General features: G+C 37.6%; 1 protein-coding gene and 1 pseudogene across 1 annotated transcript; one reads left to right on the forward strand and one right to left on the reverse strand.

Moving 5' to 3' along the window:
* Positions 1–1,274: 1,274 nt before the first annotated feature.
* Positions 1,275–2,141, reverse strand: LOC148802552 (uncharacterized). Its single transcript, XM_088897926.1, has one exon. It carries the CDS (start codon positions 2,139–2,141, stop codon positions 1,275–1,277), a length of 867 nt encoding a protein of 288 aa, XP_088754052.1.
* A 7,339-nt stretch (positions 2,142–9,480) lies between these two features.
* Positions 9,481–16,061, forward strand: LOC104591006 (wall-associated receptor kinase 2-like; annotated as a pseudogene).
* The last annotated feature ends 4,938 nt before the right edge of the window (positions 16,062–20,999 follow it).

The following is a 20,999-nucleotide window of genomic DNA, read 5'->3' on the forward strand; positions in this document are numbered from 1 at the left end:
GAAACCATAATATATATACTTTTATATCTCATATAAAATATACTTTGCAAAACAAATCTCAACTGTTGAAATCGGCTGCCGACAGTCTTGGTTTCCATCAGTGAGAGTGCATCCCCGATCATTACCTTTGTCCGACATAGGGGCTGATCCTGTCACTATGATCACCCACTCAGATGAATTTTCGGACTGTCCCAACATACCCAGGTTTTGACCCCCGCTAAGGATCTCACTGATTGGTACATCAAAGACAGCCCAATCCAACACCTAGTGCAGTATCATAATCGAGTCAAGGGGTCGAGTGTAACTTTCCAGTTTTGCCCATCAATCTCCAAGGTGTAGGGCAATACTGGAAATCTGGTCTAGTTCATAGATTCAATTAATCCTACACTGTATGTGCCTAGGGTCTCACCCTGGTAGCTGAGACAGGCCACCCCAACCGACTTGGTGGCACCACAGTGTCAGCCTTGTCAGGATAGGTCTCCCCAGACCGATCCACTGGCTGTGAACATTCTAAACTAACACGAGTCTCATTAAGTGTCCTGTTTAAGGGTATTACACAGAAACATACCAAGGGAACATGAATCAAATATGCACTTTTATTCCTTTACAATAAACTCATAAAGTACATCATTCTGATTGAAGCTAAGGGCATACAAAACTGTCTAACAGAAATAATAGAGTCCCTCTCGCTGCTCACCCACTCCAATCAGCATCCTCATAGTGCGGTCCTGTATCACACAAAATTTGTTAGTGAACTGGACGATACAATTCGATTCCTCAATTAATTGAGATACAAAAAGTAAATTGTAATTCAAACTAGGCACATATAAAACACTAGTCAGTTTCAGGTGATCGTTTAGTGCAATTGTGCTTTCTTTTTCTACTATTGCCGCTTTCTCGTCTGGTAGCCCGATAGAGCACGGAATGATATTCTTTATGTCTCTCATCAACTCGAGGCTTCCTGTCATATGATGAGAGGCCTTTGTGTCTATTATCCATTCTGACAATTTTTACTTATCACTTAGTCGTTGACTCCCTTCTTTCTATGTGTTCAAAAGGTTGAGCAACATGTTCCACTACTCACTACTCAGTCCATTTAACCCAATCTTGGCTGCATCGATTGATTCTCTTTGAGACGTATTGCCTTGCACAGAGGCTTTGGCTGTATTGGCCTTAACTTGGCTGTCATGACCTTTTCCTCCTGCCCCTGTTCGTTGTTTCTGTCCACCACGCCCTCGGCCTGTTCCATGGGCATTATTTTTTGGCCGATCATCTCACCATTCAGGGTAGCCGATCAGTTGGAAACAAGACTCTGCATCATGGCCTGTCTTGTTGCAGTGAGTACATACTGTGTTCTTGTCTCTGCTTTCGCTTTGCCTCTTTCCTGCGTGGGCTGCGAAGGCCACAACTTCAGCTTTCTCTTCCTTTGTGCGCGTCATAGTCTGAACTTGCTCCTTTTGAATCACTATGGCATAGGCTCGATTCAAACTTGGCAAGGGTTCCATACTCAGTATATGCGAACGCACACCTCCATAGACCGTGTCATCTTGCCCCATCAAAAATTGATGAAGTTTCTCTTCATCTCGCTTCTTATCCCACGCCCTGCTTATGTCGCAGCTGCACTTGCCACATTGACAGCTAGGATATTGCTCATAATTTTCCAATTCCTCCCATATCATCTTGATTTTGCCATAGTAATTCAAAATCGTCATACCTCTTTGTTTGCAATTCGCCAGTTCGGATTTGAATTGTTGAACTCGTGGTCCATTACTAACAGAAAATCGCTCCTTTATGTCATCCCAGAGTGTCTTCGCAATCTCAGTGTACATTACGGTTGAACGTAAATTTGGTTTGATCGTATTCCAAATCCATGACACAAGCATGGAATTCACCATCCACCAATCTTCCAATTCCACTGAATCCTCCGAAGGTTGTTTCACCGATCCATCGATGAAGCCAAATTTCTTCTTGGCTCGCAGCGCCGTTCTTATCGCTTGAGCCCATTCATCATAGTTGTCACCTCTAAGCTGGATCTGTGTGATAATGCTCCCTAGATTGTCATTGGTCGATAGAAGGTAGGGTGAGATCATGTTCCTTGGACATTGACTGCCGCCCTGCTCCTTGTCTCTGTTTTCAGCCATGCCGACTATTGTATTGGTGCCACAGAAGACAAAGAGCCAATCTCTGGATGGCTCAAAAAAACTGCCGCAGAACGTTGAATCGCCGGAAGAGCTCTGCGAAAAAAAAAAACCACAGTGCCGAACTGATCTGGTCTGTGAAAAGCACAGTGCCGCCGCTGTTCAACGAAGGAGACTTCAGAAACCACGGGTGCAGGTGACCTCGGACTGTCGCTGTTGATCACTTGGTCCTTTGCCGCCGCTGATCACTGGTCCGTTTTACAAGTGCTGCCGCTGTTCAACGCAGGAGATGAACAGTGATACTTCAGAAACCGTGAAAAACACAGTGCCGCCGCTATTTAACGAAGGAGACTTCAGAAACCTTGGGTGCAGGCGACCTCGACGAAACGAGAAGGACTGTCGCTGCTGATCACTTGATCCTTTGCCGCCACTGATCACTGGTCCGTTTTACAAGTGTCGCCGCTATTCAACGAAGGAGACGATGAACAGTGATACTTCAGAAATCGTGAAAAGCACAGTGCCGCCGCTGTTCAACGAAGGAGACTTCAGAAACCTCGGGTGCAGGCGACCTTGATGAAACGAGAAGGACTGTCGCTGCTGATCACTTGGTCCTTTGCCGCCGCTGATCATTGGTTCGTTTTACAAGTGTCGCCGCTGTTCAACGAAGGAGACGATGAACAGTGATACTTCAGAAACCGTGAAAAGCACAGTGCCGCCGCTGTTCAACGAACGAGACTTCAGAAACCACAGGTGCAGGCGACCTCGACGAAACGAGACAGAGAGTCGCCGCTGATCACTGGTCCTTTGCCGGCGCCGAACAATTGTTGCTGCCGCCGCTGATCTCCAGAGGTCTTGGAATACAAACCTCTTGCTCCTGTTTCAAGGCTCTGATACCATGTAAAACCAGAGCTTTTCTGGTTTCTCCTTTCTTGTTCTGTATATCATTGAGAATGCCGAATGCTGATATATATACAGTCGAGTCGAGTCTCCTACGTTTACAAGGATAAGAAGATACTACAAAGAAGATAAACAGATAAACAGAGACTCCTAATTCAAATAAACAGATAACAGTATTGATGAGAAATAAATTTCTTCCACTACCTCCGAACGTGCTCGACGGTAGCTCAACCTCTAAAATTTTCAGAGGTATTTCTAGAATTTAGATGTCTATTCAGTGCTATTGAATGCCACCTTAGTCAAATTTTAAATTAAGGTGAAAATTAGGGAGAACCATGAAACTATTTATGTGGTCTGTATTCAATTAGAAAACTTATACTCATTTATTCCCTCAATTTTCTATCTCTCTTATTTTCTATGAAACCAAACATAACCTATGGAGAATAATGGAATAGACAAAAAAATAGGAATCAATATAAGTAAGAGATTACAAGGATCTTGTGGGTTGTCACTAACTCATTCTACTAATTCTCCCTCTCTCTCATCTCAATTACGCCATTAAATTGAATAAATTTAGTGACTCTTTGTCAGCACCCAAAATTGAGCACATCACCCCCCTAAGTTGTAAATTACCCATATGGACACTTCATTTAGCCAATCGAGCATTATTAGAAGACTCTAGGTACCCTAAAACCCTTGTCTATCAAAATTTGCCTTAAAATACCTTCTTTTTCCTCTCGATCAAAGCAAGATTCTTTGTCCACTCCTCTTACTAATTAAGAGCCTATGATCCTTGAATCCCCAAAATATAAGCCTCTACCCAATGGACCCCAGTATCACCCCATTCATTGGACCTCAGTCTGAAGAGGAGAGAGCTTAAGCAGATCTAAGCTTCAACCTCTCTTTCTCATCTCAAGTAGGAGTTGGTTCCAAGAGAGGTGTGAGGGGTGAAACCCCAGTATCACCGACTTTGATGGATTCCAACCTGAAGCATTTCTATGATTTACGATTTCTTTTCTTTTTCGAATGTAAGTTCTCATGGAGATTTGGCTTCACTCCATTCTCATATCTTTTTGTGCAAGAGGTAAGTCATGTTGTTAAGGGTTCATCAAGTACGAGAGAGGGGTGCCTCACCACTTCCCTCTTTCAGGCCAAGAATCCTAGAGTCTGGCTTTGAGTAGATCAGATATTTGGAGTCACAATGAAATCTCAAAAGGAAATTATACAATTTTTAGGGATTCACCAACTTGAGTTCATGGTGAGTGGAGACTCCAAAAGGCTTCTAGCCTAATTTCGGTCCTCAGACTCTTTGTTCTTTTTTTTCTTTAAAAAATGAATAATATAGACCAAAACACACTTTACTTAGGGGTCATGATTTTAGCCCAACCTAGGCCTGGGCATAATACATCAAGCCCACAAATTTTAGGGCTAAGCTTGGGCCTAATACTTCAAGCCCAACCTAGCCCATAAACAAACAAAAGTTTAAAGTTTAGTTAATAAATAATATTATAAATAGTTAAATCATCCAAACATATTGCTTGAATTGGACACAAGGGGTGATTTTTTCTTCAATTTCACATTTTCATGAACAAAGCCCACTAAAACAACAGACACACTAAAACAACAGTGTTTTTTCTCCTTTTTTTTTTAAATGTTTGAATTTTTAATCCACGTCATATTATAGAAATAGGCAATCATGAGACCCACCAATTGTTGACATTCCAACGGTTTGGATGCCAAGAGTTGTCATCGTCATGGAGTTTTGCTAGGGGAGAGAGAGAGAGAGCATTACTTTCCTTTATATTCCTATTTTTTTTTTGATATTCAAATTCCATTTAATTGGTTGTTTGTCATAAAATTATAATTTAAATCTAATAACTAAAACTAGTAAAAATTATTAAAGTTAATGAAAATAATGTTAAACTTTAGCAAGATCATCTAACATTTATTAAAAATGAAGATGTTAATAAAAAATAGTAGTTCTTAAATTAAAAATTAAAATACATTTGATTTCCATTTTAAAGTAACTAATATTAATAGGAATATTAAAATGCATAATGAAAAGCAAAAAGCTATTGCCAGTAATAAAAAACCATTTGCGTTCAATATAAAAATAATGGTGACTCAATTGAAAATGTCATAAGACTCCTTCTCCTTAGGGATGATCATTATGACTTAGACCAACCAGGCTGTCTTACAAATTTCTAGGCTCATGTACCTATTTTCTTTTGGGCTAAGCCCAACTTAGATCTACACCAAGCCCACACATAATGTGGGCAGGCCCAGGCTAAGCAACCTCTAAGGTTGACCCAAAAGTTATACATACATGATAAAATATATGCATCAATTATATAATTAAATACAGGGAAGGTTAAAAGACTATTAATCATGCCCCTATTCTTTGCATTTATATTTTTATGTAGCATAGTGGAAAGGTGGAGTTAGACCTATACTCTCTATATGAGCCTATCGATGTTATAATTTTTCTATCAATGGGGGAGATTGTTTATTCTATGTGTTTTGATGATAACAAATTCACGAAAAGTACTGATGCTGTATAGACAAGTGTGCAGCTGCATTTGATGGTTCCTTTAGATGTATATGGAAGACTTAATATAAACAATAATGATCTGCGACATAAAGAATCAACTGTCTTAAATGATGGATTAAACTCTCTCCAAGAAAAAGTTACCATGAACATGAAGAAGACTTCAAGCTCCAGAGTTTCAAATTTGTCTTATTTCTTTAGGAGTTGAACATTAATGATTAAAATTCTAAGTGCAGAAGCTTAAGGAATCACCTACTTAAGTTTTCTAAGTTTGAATAGTTGATTACCTATGACAATTGATCCTGGTATCGCACTAGCTCTAGTTAGTAATTGACTAATGAAATGGTGATATTTGTCTGTCTATCAAACAAGAATAAGTTGCATCAAGTGGTCAATTACTATGAGATATTAATCAACTACCAAAGATAAAAGGTTATTTCATGGAGACTGAATCAGACCCCCACAATATCCTACAGAACATCCCCTCTGTGTATTGAGAACATCTCCCAATGATAATACTAGGAATGATGATGTCGTCATCAGGAGATGTTCCCAATACACGACGGGGATGTGCTGTGGGATGTTGTGGGGGGCAGTTTTATGGGGTGTTGATTTGAACTCTATTTCATGCAAATAGTAGTCTACTACTTACTCTTGATAGGACAAGGATATTTTTAACCATTTGAAGTCTTAACGATTCTTTTTCCTTCTGGCCATCAACATCGTTGGGAACAAGTTCTAAACATTTTCTAGACTGGTTTAATCTCTTTGAACAGCTCTATAATAGCCACAAGGTCTCTAAGTTTGACTCATGCTATATATGTATGAATTTGAGCTGAAAAATTCAAAGAATTGAATTGTGCGAATTTGTAAAATGTGCAAAGAAAACAGTAGCAAGAGACCAAAATAGAATGGATAGATTCTGAGCTAAAAGTGTAATGTTACCATGATACGGAATCATTGATGCTTCATTGATTCTCATTATCTGTAATTCATGACCCACCGAAAGCAAGTCAATGGTTCAATGAATTGTTGAATAAGTCAATGATTTTCAAACAAAAACTGGGTTTTGAATTAAAATTGGACCAGAATCATGATCCGATCTAACGCTTTGATGTAGGCTTGAAACCAGGCCCAGTCCAACCCAGGCTTATATTTTGGCATGGGGTCTGAGTTGGGCTTAGACTTCCGGTGGGGCCCAATATTACTCCACTTTGCCCCCCTTAAACATGGAGATAATGCTCTATAAACGGTGGGTATCAAAGGCACTCTGCCCATGGGATTACAGTTCACGAACATTAAAAAAATAAAAATGTCGGATTGATATTTTCCTCGCTTTAGAAAAAATCTGTGCCATCATACTCTGTCACCACTCACCACGTTATTGTAAAGGAGACTTCTAAGTTTTCAAGGTAGCTGACAAGTTAGCATGCCACCTGTTTGGTTTTAAGAAAAATTAAGGTAGGGAAAGGAAGGGCAAGAGGTAGGGGTGTCAATTGGACTGGATTTGGTCCAATCTGATCCAGTCCAATGTGAGTCCATTATAAATGGATTAGGTCCAATCCAATCCAATGATTGTTTTGGATCAATTTAGATTGGTCCAATTCAATATTCAGATCATTCAATCTGTTCAAATTCATTTTGATTTAGATTGGTTTCAATCCAAACCTGGTTTATTGACACATATATTCTTATCTTATAGTAAATTATTAATAGACCAAATATTGGCTTAATCCAACCCAATCCAATATAAATTTGTTATGAATGGACAAGGTCCAATCCAATCTTTAATAAATATTTTGGATCAGATTAGTCCAATCCAATATATCTTGTTGGTCTGTCCAATCTGTCCAAATTGATCTTGGATGGGGTCAAATCCAAAGGTAAGAAAACGTATAAAAAATTTATAAAGGTTTTCTTGTCACTACTTTTTCCTTCAAACGAAACGCATCTTAGAAAAAATTACCTTCGTGATCGATCTCAGAAGTTACCGCATGGTTTCAGGGACCAAAGTCTGACAGCAACTTTCTTTTGGTTACTTAAATCAAGTTGACAAAAATTTAACTAAACAAAAAGTTTCTGAAACCTTTGACTGAGAAGTTAGTTCCGCTGAAGGTTTTGATACTATTACAAGTACACCCCTTATAATATTAGGTCGCTGTTAATTAGTTGACAAAAATTGCATACATCATCAATTGATGATTGAACATTTTTAAATGTAAAGATTGCCGTTACATTAGAAGGTATGTTTTATATTCACCAAAATAACCCTGAATGAAATCATCCCTATTTTCAATATAAAACTTGTATGTGAAAAAGGTTTATGAGAACATTTTTATTCCTAAAAAAATTTGCACTGGGTTATTTTGAAAAAACTTAGGAAGTATATGTTTGATTTCGTTTATGTTTATTGAATAATTGTTTGTAATTTGTTTTTTGGTAAAACCAGAAATGCAATAACTGCAATTGCTTATGACAAGTAGGTGCCATTAGACGCCACTAGGCACCACATCATCGTAACAGTGATTAAACACCTGACCATTTATGGAAGGTTTAAAAAATAACTTCTACAAATAGCTGGCATACATAAAAACCAAAATTCACTTTTTTATATTTTTTATGCATGCAGAAGAGCAAAAGAGAAAAAATAAACATTTACTGAATAAATTAAGGATGATTGCCTGATTTGCTACCCACAGTTTTATCAAGAATGATGACTGGTTCGACTCAATCTTTCCGTAGGCAAATTATGCACAAATTTTATTGCTGCGGAAGGTGAAAATTTTCAGTCGTCACATGGTTTTCCGGAGGAAATTGAATTAATGGCAGTTTAAATTGAAAGGACTGGTGAAAAATGGCCTTATTAGTTGACTTGATAATATAATTTCATATGACTACACAGAAATCAAAAACAACCACATGGGTTAAAATAAATCTTCTTTCATATGTAGAATAACAATAATAATGAATATAAATAAGATTCAATATGTATGTAGGGACAAACTTCACCGTTGTTGTATGGATTTCTTTATAGCTGATGGACTTGCCAAATTGCCAAATACCACCCACCAAGGTTCACGCGGACTTATGCCAATTTAGTTTTTTATTTTGAAAGGGAGCTATTTGTGTTTGGCTTGTTAATTTCTCAAAGTCAGCTCACAGTAATTCAGTTTGAATTGAGTAGTTGGTCAATTCAAAATACCAGACTCAAGTGGCTTGCGAGAATAATGGAACTCATAATAAAATACTGTTTTATAAATACAAATACACATTAAAATAATATAAATAAATACATTTATAAATGATTTTTATAATATATTTTTATTTATATTTTATTTAATATTAATTTATCTATACTTGTTTAACATATTTTTAATACCATTAATATTGATTTATTTATAATTTTTAAAATTAATTTATTTATAATCATCTCATGCCGAGTTAATCTCAAGTAGTCCGTGAGTGTCAATTCAAATCAAATTCAAGCTAAATACATAAAACTCGAGTCGAGTTTCGAACTGTACTTTTGAGTCCGTCCACCTGTCTCTACCCACATTGCAAGAAATTTAACCTTCCAATAACTCACCAAATCTTAACCTTCTTTAAAGTAAATTCCTTTTACTTAGTTACCCACAAAACATTCATTTCCCCTTTTTCTCTTGCACATGCAAATTTCATACCGAAGTTATATTGATTCACCAAATAATAAACACTTGGTAGCTTCTAAATTCACACCAAGGATCAAGGATGAGCTAAAGTACAGAGTACTGATGGGGAATTTTCCTTGATAAGAGCTGCCTCTTCCGTCAAGCAAAAAGCCAATAACTATTAGCGGCATTGCGGGACATCCCTCTATTGCGAAACCAAAAGTGCAGTCATAGTAACTCATACTTAACAATGGCTCTGCAGGTTGTGCTACTCCTCCTCTTCCTGTTGTCTTCTTTTTGTACAGCAACTGCGACATCTTCATCTTCATCATCAGCCAAGTTGGTGAAGGCAAAGCCTAACTGCCCAGATAAATGTGGGAACATCACCGTTCCCTACCCATTTGGCTTTGGAGACAACCCAAACTGTTACAGAGAAGGCTTCCGACTATCCTGCAACCACACTTGCACCCCTCCCAAATTATTATTTGCCCCAGCTGATATAAACGTTTGGGAAGCAACAAACCAAGACTTGTACAATGAGACTGATAGAGTGGTGGAAGTTAAAGAAATATCATTATTAGAAGGCCAACTGCACGTCTGTTCATTCATCGACTACAATTGCAACAACCATTCCTTATTTGTTAGCCCTAATAAGTCCTCGATCCTTATGGGTTTATGGGATACGCCCTTTACTTATTCCGACACTCGCAACATGTTCACGGTTATCGGTTGCGACTCTCAAGCCTACATTATGTATCTCAACAAAACTGAAAGTATTCGATGGTATGCAATCCTCCAATACGGCTGTCAAGTGATTTGCTTAGGGAAAGAGAAAACGCTGAGTGGGAATTACAGTGGCATGGGTTTCTGCCAAACCACCATCCCCAGGGAACTAAAGAGTGTTAAGAGTGTTCCAAGGAATTTGGAGATTCTAGAAAACTCATCATTGGATTTCAATCCATGCGCATACTCTTTCATCGCTGACAAGGAGTGGTACAACTTCTCCGTAGCTGATCTCTCGGGCTTTGATTTCTATAGAAGAAACGGAGGAATGGTTCCAACCATACTCAACTGGGCAATAGAGAATCACTCCTGCGAAAACATTACCATGAGAAACTCCACTACTTGTGCATGTGGCAACAACACGGACTGTTACAAATCCCCCAACAGTCTCGGGTATCTCTGCGAATGTTTGAAAGGCTACCGAGGCAACCCTTATCTCCAACATGGATGCCAAGGTACATAATTATATCGATAATTTAATTTCATTCTTCACCAAACTTTCCTCTATCCAAATTCTACCTAAAAGACAGTCTTTACAAAATATTGATTCTAGTCCAATAATTTCTAATAAATGGTTCGCAGATATAAATGAGTGCTTGAATTCAACCATGAATGACTGTTTATCATCGGCGATTTGCACAAACATGCCTGGAGGTTATAACTGCTCTTGCCCACTTGGCACAAAGGGTGACGGAAGAAGAAATAGGCGTGGTTGCATCCCTCTTCCACCTTCAAAGACAAAATATTGGGTGATTCAACTCTCCATAGGTAATATAATTTAAATCCACGACAACATATAATTGCTATTTATTCATTCATCAGCATCAGGATTTCTCCGCAAACTCCGTAGTCAGTTCCATTATTTGTCAAAACCCAAGCGATATGGCTTGACAAGAGAATTTGTGAGAGGTATTTTTAGAATACAATGTCGGCCGCATTTTTGGAATTCAAAAGCGTCACATTTTTTGAATGAATTTAAGAGATGTTTGGGAGTATTAAGTGTTTATTTGGGTTGGAATCTTTACATCAAACATTTATCGGTGTTTGGGAAATAAGTTCAAACTAAGTGCTTAATTTAAAAATAAAGGGTCTATGTTTTGAGCCAAAATTTATAGTTTTTTTAGGTGTTTATACAATAACCATTTATTCAATTTTTTTCTTCCAAAATTGTTCCTACTTGAATTTTAAAATACCATTTATAAAATTATCCCTACTTGAATCTTATAAAAGTGCTTTTGTAAAGGTCCCTTTATAAAGGTGTTTTAAAAAATTTGACCTGGGGTTCTAAAAAGTTGGAGTGATGTCTAACTCTCGGGTTTAACAGTCCTAGTGTCTGATCTAGCCTTGGTCTTAAAACATTGTTGCAATGGGAAAATCATTAATTCTCATAAAAAATAACATTATATTCTTCATATAGCCCATATGAACACAATTTGTATAACAAACAAGGGTAAAATACAAAAACCTCCCCTAAAGTTTCTAACAATCATTAAAACCTCCGCTATAGTTTCATTTTAAAAAATACCTCCCTTGAACTTTTGAGTAAAAAATAACCTCCCTCCCATCACCTTCCCAGACACAAAACACTAGACTGATGCACCAGTTTTTCCAAATACCCATTATACACTTTATAAATTATTTTACATACAAAGTTAATTGAAATAACCCTATTTTAACTAGACAAAACCTCCTGTAATGATTATCTTCTAAAGTTTTTGTTGAGTGAAAATAGGGTTATTTTAGTAAATTTGCATGTAAAATAGTTTATGAAAAGGGTAGAATGGGTATTTGGAAAAAAATTGGTGCACTTGTCTAACATTTTCCATCTGGGAAGGAGATGGAAGGGCATGGACATTGGCACACCATGGTCGAGCATCACAGTGGCCACAACACCAAAGCTAGGCCTCCCATCGACAATAGAAAGCACTTGGCTGAGCTAAGCCCCCGACTTCGGAGTTCGGCACACCATGGTCGAGCATCACAATGGCCTCAGCACCGAAGCTCGGCCTCCCACTAGCATTAGAAAGCCCTTTCCTCGACACCTGGCCGAGCTAAGCTCCTGACTTTGAAGCTCGGCACACCATGGCCAAGCATCACAATGGCCTCAACACCGAAGCTCGGCCTCCTACCGGCATTAGAAAGCCCTTCCTTGGCACCAAGCCAAGCTAAGCCCCCAACTTCGGAGCTCGGCACACCATGGCCTAAACTCACAATGGCCTTAACACCAAACCTCGACCTCCCACTGACATCAAAAAGCCCTTTGTCGACACCTGGCCGAGCTAAGCCCCTAATTTCAGAGCTTGACACACCATGGCCGAACATCATAGTAGCCTCAACACTGAAGCTCGGCATCCACTGGCATCAAAAAGCCCTTCATCGGTACCCAACTGAGCTAAGCCCCTAACATCAAAGCTCAGCACACCATGGCCGAGCATCATAGTGGCCTTCACACTGAAGCTCAGCCTCCACCAGGAATCAGAAAGCCCTTCCCCAACACCCGGCCGAGCTAAGCGACCACGCAACATTTTAGCGGAGAAACGAAGAGCCCTTCCTCGGTTCCACCAAGAAGATGGACCTTGAAGCTCATCTCGACACCTCGGTACCCTACTGAGCTACACAACTGCACAACACTTCGGCTGAGCACTCCCCCTCGGCTCCAGAATTGGGGGAGTGGTGTTCGGATTCCAAAGTTAGAATTCTTGGAGTTTTGCAACCGACAATTGACGGACTCCCCGGCCACAACCCACATTGCACAGACCCCACATTCTGGCCAACACCGAGGAACATCAAGTGGACCAGACGCTCAACCAGACTTCAACTAGACTTCGACTTTGAGTTCCTCAGTTGAGGAACAAGGAGTCCTACCATGCTACACCTCAGCAGAACACCTCATGCCTCAAATTTAGAAATGGGGGAGTGGTGTTTGGGTCATAGCTTATCTAGTCCAGAGAGACACGTGGCCGCCTAGTCATCACCCAGTCAACCCAGCCACATTAGCACAACTCGGCCAGCTCTGTAGTACGCACTCGTTCCACAACCTAGGCTGGGCTACGCTATTACTGTGGTCCCCCATCTTATCTCCTTAGCCATGTCATTTACCCGTGGCATGGATAAGCGTAACTACAAATAAGATGAGTAAGGAAGACAACTCACCAGGGATTAAGACTCTATCCTGAATACCTTGGTAGCTTACCTCATCCCGATAACACCAAGAGCCCAATCTGACCAGGACATGGGTCTGCAGCTATAAGAAGGTAGTCCGTGCTCAATGTAAGGGGCCCAACTTCTAACACCCGTACTACTACTTAGCTTGGACCAGCACCCTTATTACTTGGCCCGACCATCAACCACCTCCAACTGACTTGGGCATCAGAGTATTTACCCAGGAATAGCTCCTCGGCCCTCTAACTTCTCCTTTCTTGATCACATGTCTTGAAGCGTGGCTTCGTCCTTGTAGCTCAGTACCGCCCTTTTGGCAAGAACAATGTGGTTTCTCTCCTCAATTCGTGCATCACCTCGGATTGAGCAGCATCACTAGTTGAATGAAAGAGCCCAATTAAAGGTTGATGCTTTGTACCACCATTAGTTTAACAAATTTTCAACTTGATTTTTTAAATTGAATAAAAGATTAGGTGTTTAAGATTTACTTTTCATTGGGAAAAATCCAAATGAACGTACGCTTGATTTGGAAAGAGTAAAAATGCAAATATGTACCATGCAAATACATATAAAATAATATAAAATATGAGGTTTTTCACCTACACATTTGCATTTTCTAACCATAGTGGAAGCAAGATTCAATGGCCTATAGTTGATACAAACCTCCGTAACGGGGACCTAATTCTCTCTATCATATTGTAACTATAGGGTGTGAAGTAAATGACCATCTAATAAGTGAATGTGAATGACATAGGGATATTCCATGCTAATAAATAAATTCGTAGGCCCCATTATGAGAGGTGCAGGACTCATGTATTTCATTATTGGCGTGGAAAATTATCACCAGTAGGTCATTGAACAACCATCACATTTTGCTAATCCTTCCTCATTCCAAACACCCTGCTAAATAAAGTCATTTTGAGTTTCTTTCATCTCATTCAACAAAAAGGTGGGAAACAAATTTAGTCATAGAACTAAAAAAGCCCTAGGTAGATAACACTATACTTTTTTGTTATTATTTTAAATGTGGAGTGTTAGGAAGTAGAGAATATAATTAATTGTTTTCACATGCCTTTCTTATAAAACATGAAGTAAATATAAACTACCCACATGCATTAGAAATATAAGCAACAAATATTCTATGATTGATCTAGTGAATAATATCCCTATTTAAATAGTTGATGTGTAGTGAGGGTGTTGCACTTGTCAAATTGCTTTTTGTTGGAGGTAGATGCCTTCCTTTTGGAATCTTATGACTTTCATACCATTTACATAGGAATCTTAAGTTGTTTTCTTCCGGTGCACTTGATTACCTCTTTTTCTTAGCAGGACTACTCTAATCTATGATGTTGTATCAACACTTTTCTTACTATTTCTTTTTAATGATCTAATTGTAATATGAGCATTTATGAATGAAGTTTGCTTTTTTAGGCTTTATGTAGCAAGGGTCTTCAAGAAAAAGTTGCCTCTTGATATTACCTTTATACATTATAGAACCACTTAAGCTTTAATAAACAAGATTCTTAGCTCACCATTCTATATCTACACGAATACATGACGTGTGTGTGATCAAAGATTTATAAACAAATTTAGCACATGGGATTTTCTACATTAAAATCTTCTATTTGTTGGTTTCCTCTTATTTATTATGTTATTCTTAACCAATTATCTTCCATGGATCATGCAGGTGTATGTTTAGGTATGGTGTTACTTCTATCCAGTTATTGGTTGTACCATGTTTTGAAAAAAAGACAAATAAAGAAACAAAAAGAAAATTTCTATAAAAGAAATGGTGGTTTGCTATTGGAACAACAAATTTCATCAAAAGAAGGCAATGTCGAGAAAATAAAAGTTTTTACAGCGGATGAATTAGCAAAGGCAACTGATCAATATAATGAAAATCGAATTCTTGGTCAAGGGGGACAAGGTACAATTTATAAAGGTATGCTATCAGATGGAAGAATTGTGGCAATCAAGAAATCCAAGATAGAGGATGAAAGTCAACTTGAACAATTCATCAATGAGGTTGTCATACTTTCCCAAATCAACCATAGGAATGTGGTTAAATTGTTGGGTTGTTGTTTAGAGACAGAAATTCCTCTATTAGTTTATGAATTCATCTCTGGTGGAACTCTTTTCTACAATATTCATTATCAAAATGAGGATTTCTTATTAACATGGGACAATCGCTTAAGAATTGCCACAAAAGTTGCAGGAGCAATTGCTTACTTACATTCGACAGCTTCAATACCAATTTACCATAGAGACATAAAATCTTCAAACATCCTCTTAGATGACAAAGGTAGGGCTAAGGTGTTTGATTTTGGAACTCCAAGATCAATTGCAATTGATAAGACTCACTTAACCACTATGGTACAAGGGACCTTTGGATATTTAGATCCTGAATATTTTTAGTCAAGTCAATTCACGTACAAAAGTGATCTTTATAGCTTTGGGGTTGTTCTTGTGGAGCTCCTAATAGGGGAGAAGCCAATTTCTTTTACAAGACCATTAGAAGGGAGAAACATTGTGACTTATTTTATTTCTGCAATAATGGAGAACCATCTTTTTGAAATTCTTGATGCACAAGTCTTAAAAGATGGTAGAGAGTATGAACTCCAAAAGGTTGCCAACATTGCAAAGAGATGCTTGAGTTTAAATGGAAAGGAAAGGCCAACAATGAAAGAAGTTGCATTGGAGCTCGAGGGATTGAGGAGGTCTGAAGGATATTCTCATGTTGAACGAAGCATTCAAGAGGTTGAATGCATCATAGATAAACTTGTGGGCCTTTGGGATATAGGTTCAACTTCAACAGGATGCAAAAGTATGGAGAACAATTTCAAAACACAAGTTGATGAGCAACCACTACTGCATAATCCATCCCTGTAGTCATCTTTACTAAGATATAGATATTAAAGATATTCAACTTCAACAGGATGCAAAAGTATGGAGAACAGTTTCAAAACACAAGTTGATGAGCAACCACTACTGCATAATCCATCCCTGTAGTCATCTTTACTAAGATATAGATATTAAAGATATTCAACTTCAGTTGTTGTAATCTAAAGTGTATTGTATTTGTGTTGTATGTTCTCTCTCTACTTATCTATACCCATATGTCCTTATTGCTTCACCATAGGTGTGTTTTATACCATTTAGCTGTATGACCCATATTTTACTCTTGATATATTTGAGATATGAATAGTTTCTTACAAGAATAATCTTTTAGCATTCTTTTTCTAATATATTATTCACATGGTATGTGTAATTTGACAAATAAACATTAGGGGGGTCATAGAAGGAATAAAATGAATTAGGGGGTTATATGTGAAAAGAAAAAGGAGGAAGTAGATCTCTCTCTGATCATTTTGCACCACTCCAAAAACAGAGACTTTGGATCCAAACCATGGAACTGCAACCTATTTGTAGTAGGGCCAACAAACCACATGTAAACCCTTGATTCCCCATTCATGTGTACAGTCTATATATATAAATTGGTCCTGCCATGTCAACAGCCTTCTCATTGCTTCAAACCCCCCTTTCTAGTTTTATGTTTTTTTTAATTTTTTATTTTTTTAGTTCCACATAATTATCCATTAAACCAATAAAGAAATCACATATGCTTGACTATTTCTATTGTTTAGCTAAGTGGCACCACTTCCCCCTAAATTGTCACTAATTCCTATTTATCTCCTAAATTATCTCTAACTCTTATTTATCTCACAAATTATCACTAATTTAGTAGAGACATTCTCTCATAAACTATCCCTTATTCCGATTTATCCTCTCCCCCACTGTTTATCTATATCTATCTAAAGAAAGTTTCAATTAAAAAATTCAGAACATTTAAATGTTATAACAAAATTATATACTAAATTTAAAATATTTATTCAAAATACAAAAGATTCATAGATTTAATAATATTCATATTATTGATAACTCTATATTTTTACAAAATTCATCACGAAATTATATAGTAACAATATAAATTATAATTTTATGAATTGTTGAATTTAAATGTTATTCAAATAATAACAATTTAACATTAAAAGATAAAACATTATTTCAATATTTCAATACCTAAAAATCTAAAATAAAAAATATTAAAAATATCTAAATAATATAACAAAATGGCCTTTTAATAAAAAATATTAAAACATATGGTTAGATCGGAAGGGGTCAAAACCTAGGTTTGTTGGGACAGTGAGAGAATTCACCTGAGTGGGTGATCATAGAGACAAGATCAACCCCTTTATTGGACAAAGTGAATGATTGGGGAATGCACTCTCTTTGATGGAAACCTAAACTACCGTAGTTGATTTCAAACGTTGAAATTTGTTTTTGCAAAATATATTTATATAGAGATATGCATATATATATATATATATATATATATATATATATTTATATTATGGTTTCAAAATGTTTGCAAAAAGTTTTAACTCTCAAGATCCATGTGAGTAGAGAGTGCAGCACTGTATCTTACAGCCGAGGGAGAGATCCTCTCTTGTCGGGTAGTGTTTGATCATTATTAGCTGAGAGGTTAAGTGTAAAACAATTGAGGGTAATACCTGATGGACTAATCTTGCATTTGCCCATAGTTCTTGGGTTTTCATAAGGTGACTAGATTCAAGAACCGTTTAGTGTAAATGTTGGGCTCATTAAGAGCCCATGATCAGGGGTTCATTGTCTCCTACAGTGAATTCGGCCAGGCCTTATAACAAAGGCTAGGCTAAACCCATGTGGCTGATGTGTAGATTGATGTAAGGGTCCCATGCCATACAAAGAGAGCCAACTGGGCAGCAAGTTAAGGAGTAAGTGTGCACATAAGCTTAATGGGCTTGAGGCCCAATTCGAATTGGGTTTAAGTTAGTTAATTAAAAGGAGGCAAGATCTGATTTATAATCTGATTAGGATTAGCTGAAAGGATAAGATAATTCTTATCCTTTTAAGAGTCTAGATCCAAATATCAGATTTAGATCAAGAAACTCTCTCCTAATTAGATTAGGAGGCTGATCCAAAGAAGACTATAAAAAGGGGGCGAATTCCTCAGTTTTATACATAGCAATCTACAGAGTTCTCTCTTGTTCTTGTCATCCCTACCCAGTTCGATCTCCACTTGTGGATCAGATCAAGAAAGGTTCTTGATATTGCTTCTTGGATGAAGAAACAATTTAAAGTTGTGCTCACCAGCCCATGTTTCATTCTTTTTTGAAGAGTCGTCTTGCTGATCCTGCTTCACCACACATTGTGTCATCTTCAGTGGAGGCGGGTTTTGGTCTTCTCCTTGGGCGTGAACACCTTCATTGGGCGTTGTTGTTACTTCATATCAGGTATATCCCTCTCCTCCCTTTTGGTTTAAGATTTGGTTCAGTTTTGGATTCAAGAACGAACTATGAAAATGTAGTTTTCTAAATTAGAGAATGCAGTTCCTAGATGGGAGCGAAAGAAATTTTTGAAATTTCGCCCAACCTTCCTGGAGGGTTTGGTCATCCACATGATGGATCTCCCATCCCTTCAGTGGTATCAAAACCAGGTTCAATTCTTGAACAAAAAAATAAACCAGATCTGATCTGCGCAAATCGGCAAAAATTGTTCTACCCAATTTGTGCAGTTTGCAGTTTTGCTGGGAAAAAGGTTCCCAATTTTGGACGAATGATCTGAAAATTAAATCTTTATTAATCTATAATATATTTAGAGTTATTCTATTTATATTTCTTAGATTTTGGCTATTCGTATGGTGGAGGATGATTTGACCCAAGCCCTTGAGACGGTGACCTATGGATATGACTCAACACAAGTAACAGCTCAGCAACACAACCTAACCGCGACTAAGTAACGAGCCCGCAGGACAGCTCGCTACGTCACAACTCGCCTTAGGGTGAGCTCGCTACAACGCGAGGTCCAAGGAAAGTCTATCCCAGCTCGCTCCAATACTTAGGCAGAAAAATTGCCTCAAGGGCCACCTCAAGAGGAATCACCCCGAAGTACCCTCAGGAGCTCGCTACAAGGTAGCTCGCAACAGGGTAGCTCGCTACAAGACAGCTCGCTACTAAGCGACGCGATGTTTTCTGGAAGCTTCTATTTGACAAGACCGTACCCGTCAGACTGCACCATGTCTCCTCGCTGACGGTGCAATCCCTGCCAACCCGACAGACTGCACCCACATCTCTCGATAGATGGTGGCATGGTTGTCAATGATTGATCCATGGTGTAACAGGGGAATAAAAGGTGGATAAATTTAGATTAAAATAAGCTAGCGGATGGATAAGCTAGTAGAGAGGGGGAGGTGTTTGAGGGTATCAATAAAAATGAAGTTAAGTGATGGTTGTGGATTGTAGGTTGTAATCAAAAGAGAAGCAAAAGGAGGGAAAAGGAAAAAGGAGAAGAGAAGGGGAGAAAAATAGCGGGAGAAAGAGAGATAGAGAGAGAAAAGAAGAAATCTTCAAGAATCCAATACCTGGCCACAGTGCCACACTAGAATACCTTCAGTTTCATTTGTTAATCTCCTATTATTAATTGTGCAGTGGTACAATTCATAAACTCTACAGTTTCCTTCACCTAGCTAGTCTTATAAACTCTATGTATGAGAAATGAGAGACAATGCGATAAATAATATGTGGGTTTGTTTTGGTTTTTTTTTTGTTGAAAATTTAAGGTATGATGAAGAGTAAAAATGCCCTTTTTATAGCCACAAGTATATTTATTTAAGTCTATTTAAAAAACACAGGGTTATGTTTAAGTTAATTTAGGAAAACTTAGGGTATGTTTAAATCTTTTACCCAAATTAAAACCATCTCAGGTTTTAATTATCCCTTAATAAAATCCATCATTACCCAAATAAAGCCCTCTCAAGCATTAATTGTTTCTAATAAAATTCATTATTACTTTTCATGTCATAGTTGTTTCTAATAAAATCCATTATTACTCTCTCTCTATATATATTTACATATATATTCGTCCCCCCCAATAGTCATTGCTTGTAACATTTTCCCTTCACTATTATCCTAATTTTCTATTAAATTTCTTTGACTCTCTTATCCTTTATTTTCAGTTTGGAAGGAGTACAAATACAAATTTGTAGAGTGTAAAACCTTATATTTTTTTTTTTTATTTTGTATGTATTTACACTCTAAAAATTTACATTTATACTCCTTCCAAACTGAGCCTTAGGCTTTCTCTAATAAAGTAGGGATTTGAAATTGATTGATTGAATAGTTAAAGGCCAAAACAAAACCAAACCTAAAATAGACCTTAGCCAAGATTCAACGCGATGTCAAAGTACAAAACCCAAATAGGGGTGCAACTTGGGTTGGGAATTTGATAAATTTTCAATGGTCCCTGAATACCACATTCTTGAAATCAGAGCCTAATCCTGATTGGAGTAAAAAGTGATCACCCCTGTCCTAAAATCAGAACCTAACCAAATTTTTACAAAATCCCAGGCATTGCTTGGATTTAATTAGTTGATAGTTTAGTAAAATCAAACACGAACCCCTAAAACAAATATACCTCGCTGAACCTATTTAGCTGATGTGATTTTTAAAGTGAAACCTAATTTGGAAAAGAGAATAGTAGACAAAACATAAAAAAAAAATGTGTCCAATTTCTACAAGTCTATTCAAATTATCTGCATCAGAAAAGAAATGTATCTGTCGTTATAGATAAATTGAAAAATAAAATAAAAACCATTTTTAGATGGAGCCCATTCACAGAAAAAGGGAGAAGGATCAAACACCACATTAATACCACTAATATCCTAAGAAAAATAGAGAAAACAAGAATAATATAAGATTAGGTGGTGGTGTTTCAAAAAGATTGGATTTG

The sequence above is a fragment of the Nelumbo nucifera genome, chromosome 2, assembly GCF_055504915.1.
Source record: "Nelumbo nucifera cultivar China Antique chromosome 2, China Antique-T2T, whole genome shotgun sequence".
NCBI classification, from domain to species: domain Eukaryota; kingdom Viridiplantae; phylum Streptophyta; class Magnoliopsida; order Proteales; family Nelumbonaceae; genus Nelumbo; species Nelumbo nucifera.